Genomic DNA, 4,362 nt, shown 5'->3' on the forward strand with positions numbered 1-4,362 from the left:
TTTTTTTAAAAAAACAAAACTGTAAACAAGAACAAAGTACAAAACAACAGCGAGCTAGGGGAATTGAACATCTGCACACAAAATAAGTACGTATAAAATGACAATAAAATTGACAACAATAAAATAGGTTAATTTAAATGGAAATCATGAACTCTAAGAAGAAAACCAAACAGCCATAAACACAGTTCATAGGGTCTGGATGGGATGAGCTGGGAGGGACGCTGCGTCATGACCGAGCCGCCTGTCAGCACTTTGGGACCGGGGAAGAGCACACAATATCGCCCGCTGCTCATTGGAAAGCAGTGTTTACATCAGAGTCTCAACAACACCAGAAAAAGAGTTGCTGGATATTTGCTAGTCAATTTTCTGAACAACAGTCACTAGAGGGGTCTGAAAACTCGCAAATAATAGCAACACAGTTGTTGCTAAATTGCCAACGCTGTGTTCTGCAACCCGCTACCTCTCATGTCAGACAGATGTGTCTCAAGTTCTTTCAGACATGCACTGAAGCAATTATCGTACGTTATAGTATCATTATAGTATTTTTGGAATTATTCATCGTACAGAGGACAAAATTCTTGTACAAATATGATAATTGAACATTTGGCAGTGCTGACAAGGAGAAAAAGGCTGGTTAATTCTGCCAAATTGGTGATGTGACTTTTCCTCTTTTTATCCACAATTTCTTCTTGAGTTGTTGCTCATTTTCTCTTTTTGCTCCACGTTGTTCTTTTTATTTTTATTTTTAAGTAGTTATGAGGCACGGTGGCGCAACATGGAACTGCTGCCTGCAGCGCATGTTGCTCAACAGGTTGTTGGTAGCTCACCAAAGAGTGAGTTAGTTGATRCTACCAGCCTTGCTTAGCTGGGCTGTGAGAGGTCAAGCAGCTAAAGCCTTTTCTCTGCCTACATCCCCCAGAATGCCTTGCGGTTCTGGATCAGAGTTCAGTGAAATTAGCAACATTCTATCAAACTTATTTTCCATTGTTATTGATCATGTGTCTATCACGTTATATTTCATTATTGTTTTATCACCCAGCCTTAACAAATACCAATATTATTTGTATTCACATGTATAACTGGTATTCTACAACTTTAGTAATAGTTAATCTTTCATAAAAAACCCTAAACGTTACAATCAACTTACAATTTGTTTGAATCAAGTGTTTCAACATTTATTTGATCTTTTTTATTTTGCAGCACCCGATCACCAGGTGGATTACTCGATACCTGTACGATTCCCCAGTGAAGCATTATGAAATCACTATGGCTGCAGTGCAGATTAAAAAGGAAAAGGCAGACATGAGGTATGTATATATCCACAATGTCAGTGAACGGGTGGGGAAAACAACATGCTTCCCAATATTTTATCACTTTCTTTTTTCATCCCTGGCTTTGCAACTTGGTTTTGATTCGACCCTTTGTTTTATCATCACTTCCTGCTTGTCTCCGACAGACTGGAAGAGAGGGAGGTCCGTCGAAACATGAGAAAATATGGAGACGGCCCCTGGTTCCAGATCCCAACCCTCGACAAGGAGCTCATCGAACCAGGCCCCATGCACGTACCTGACAGTTAATAAAGTTGTCATCAATCTTACTGTTTGGACATTTTTCCCTTCGTTCCTAAATAAAGTATCTATGTACTGATATTTAGTATCTAAGTGTCTTTACTAGATTCAGAAAACATAAAAGTGTGATTAGTGTCAGTTCTGCAACAGTCTAATTGAATAAAGTTTTCCTCCTTTGAACTGTCTTGTCATGGTGGAGTTTGTTAGTGAATAATCCTAGAAGCTATGCTATTGAGGGCAATAAAAATTGCCTCTGGTAGGAGCAATTAACCTTTATTTGATGAAACGGTAAATTTGAGTTAAATATCACTTGCTATTGCCACTGTGTTTTTATAGAAACGTTATTAATGTCACTTCATTTACGATATCTTTAGGCTTTATAAGTCTTCAAATTAATATTCAACACAATATTTTTCAACAGAATGTAAGAATTTCAAATTATTTTAGGTGCTTATAAATTCCCTTTTAACTAAATGCGCTGTTTTTCAATTGAGTAGCACCCCTGATGATTTTTTTGTTTAAATCTCTTATTAATTTAATTTAAAAACAAAAATTCTATAAACAAGTCCAAATCATAAATAACCATCAGAAAGAAGAAAAAATCTTTTGTCTGACCCTTTTTAAAAAATTTTAACGGTTTAACTTCAGACAAAGACAAAAATGCTTTTTTCTCATCTTTCTAACAAATCTATCAAGATCCATTTTTTTAGTTTGTTTTGAAACTTCAGCTACAATAAATCACAAAGCAAGTATAAACAATTTGATCTCTCTTTTGCTATAACCTAACACTACTCTTAAAACACATAAAGATCAGTCTTTTCTAAAATACCACTTTAAAACTGAACAATTCAACATTTTCTTGTGGTTGTGCTCATTTAGTCGAGCTCCAGCTTTTTTAAACTCTGCGCTGAACACTTAGAAAGTGAATACAATTTGAACAAAGTATTTTTTGAACCAAACATGTGTATTTAAACACGAGGGGCTTGTTTAGGGGGGTCTGTTTTGTGGCAGGTTGCTCAGATGTGGTGTTGGAATTCRGATTCAGGAAATGATGCAAAACTGGCCTAAAGCTGTGTCAATATTTATGTTTTTGCTACACTGAAACACACACAGTTTCCCTATTTTTAAACACTGAGAAATGACTTAAAGATATCTTTATTTTTCCCTTCTGGATGACTGCAGTAGAGGAAGAGCATGCTGTAGTATAAAGAGTCAGGGTGTATATTTATGAATCATCAGAGATGGGAGTGGCCCTGTCAGTACAGCACAGCCAACAGCAGCAGTGAMATTTCTGCGCAGGTCCACGTTTTTCAGTAAGAAGAAAAAAAAATCAACAACAAAAGACCTCTGCTGCCTTCTTAACGCCTGCGCCCCCCTTTTCCCGCCTCCCTGTCTGTCATTTCGGACGGTTTTCAGCGGCACACCGCCCCTGGCCCGGAGGAATGTAGCGGCTTTAAAAATAGCATCCTCTCCTCTGACAGCGCTGCTCCGGAGGCTCCGCGGCGGCACTCTGCTGGGAGAAGCAGGAATGCGAAGATGGCTGCAGACCTGGGAGAGCTGCTGGTCCCTTACATGCCCACCATCAGAGTCCCGAAAACAGGAGACAGGGTTTTCAAGAGCGAGTGCGCCTTCTCCTTCGACTCTCCGGTAAGTGGCTCCCCCACCCCACCACACCGCTTCACTCCACGCTCGCGCACCGAGGCACGAGAGGGCTCGCTCGGGGAGGGAATGCACGTCTCAGGCGGGGTGACGGTTCGAACAACACACGCTTTTCTATTTGTCTCCGTGTTTGTGTCAGCCACCATTCTCGTGGACAGAAATCGTCTCTAAGGAGATAAATAGGGGGTTTCTTTGTGTTCAGGCTACAGTCCATCCCAGCAGGCCAATAAACAAACACCTGGTGGAGCTGAGCTCGAGACCTGCAGCTACACCTCAGCGTTACTACGTCACTGCTTGAAACCAGCAGGGGAGCTCATTTCAACACACTTATATGATCAAAAACATTAGGACTTGTTATATTTGTGCCTTCTTTATGTGAATTAGTCCACTACGTTTAAAAGTCAACATGTCCCTATTTTTTTTAACTTGCCTTTTTTCTTTTCTTTTTTTTAAAGAATAAAAAAAATAGCTGTCTGTAATAGGTGGTAATCTTCAAAATTTAAATATCTCCAGTTTATCGTGCTTGTCAAGTTCTGATTTTCAATTTTCTTTACCTCCATGTCTCTTGACTGAAAGTGATTTTTTAAAAAGGTGACTCAGCTGTCTGGAGTTCATCATGTTGGCCTGAGGACTGGTTTATTTTTATCCTCGCTCTGTTGAGGCTCATATGTCACTCTTGGACACTTTAAGGTTTAACACTGGGGTTTATAAAGCTTGSACTGATGGCTGGTTTAAGGTTGGGTTATTAAGAGGTGTTTTCCTGTTGTTTTGGTTTTGAGAGTCCACGTGTGAACAGGTGCATAAATTAGTTTCATTTTTCTCCTTTAAAAAAAAATAAAGTGGTCCAAGTTATTCTGCTTGAAGCATCAAAGTGAACCACAGGTTGTGTTGAAAGTTAAAAGATTAAAATAATAAAACGATGCTATCTTGTTTGTATTCAGCAAACCAGGCTGTGATTTTAAACTACTACTGGACACTAGGGTTGGGCAATATTGGCAAAAAAATTAATCATGATTAATTGTAGTATTTAGCCAATAACGACTTATTTGATGATTAATACCCTAGAGCAGTGGTTCCCAAACTTTTTATCTTCTGACCCATAAAATATCCATGGCAAAAACTTGTGACCCCAAAT

General features: G+C 39.0%; 2 protein-coding genes across 2 annotated transcripts in view; both read left to right on the forward strand.

Annotated features, from left to right (window-relative positions):
* ndufb5 (NADH:ubiquinone oxidoreductase subunit B5) overlaps positions 1 to 1,748 on the forward strand; it is a gene marked incomplete at its 5' end in the record, with an annotated part of 3,590 nt that extends 1,842 nt beyond the window's left edge. The window contains 2 exon segments of the mRNA XM_014000293.1: positions 1,201 to 1,307; positions 1,457 to 1,748. Of these exon segments, the coding sequence (XP_013855747.1) occupies positions 1,201 to 1,307; positions 1,457 to 1,577 (228 nt within the window).
* Positions 1,749 to 2,759: 1,011 nt separating this feature from the next.
* usp13 (ubiquitin specific peptidase 13) overlaps positions 2,760 to 4,362 on the forward strand; it is a gene marked incomplete in the record, with an annotated part of 38,656 nt that continues 37,053 nt past the window's right edge. The window contains 1 exon segment of the mRNA XM_014000304.1: positions 2,760 to 3,215. Coding sequence (XP_013855758.1) covers positions 3,105 to 3,215 — 111 coding nt within the window.

The sequence above is a fragment of the Austrofundulus limnaeus genome, unplaced genomic scaffold (assembly GCF_001266775.1).
Source record: "Austrofundulus limnaeus strain Quisiro unplaced genomic scaffold, Austrofundulus_limnaeus-1.0 Scaffold8, whole genome shotgun sequence".
Classification (NCBI taxonomy): domain Eukaryota; kingdom Metazoa; phylum Chordata; class Actinopteri; order Cyprinodontiformes; family Rivulidae; genus Austrofundulus; species Austrofundulus limnaeus.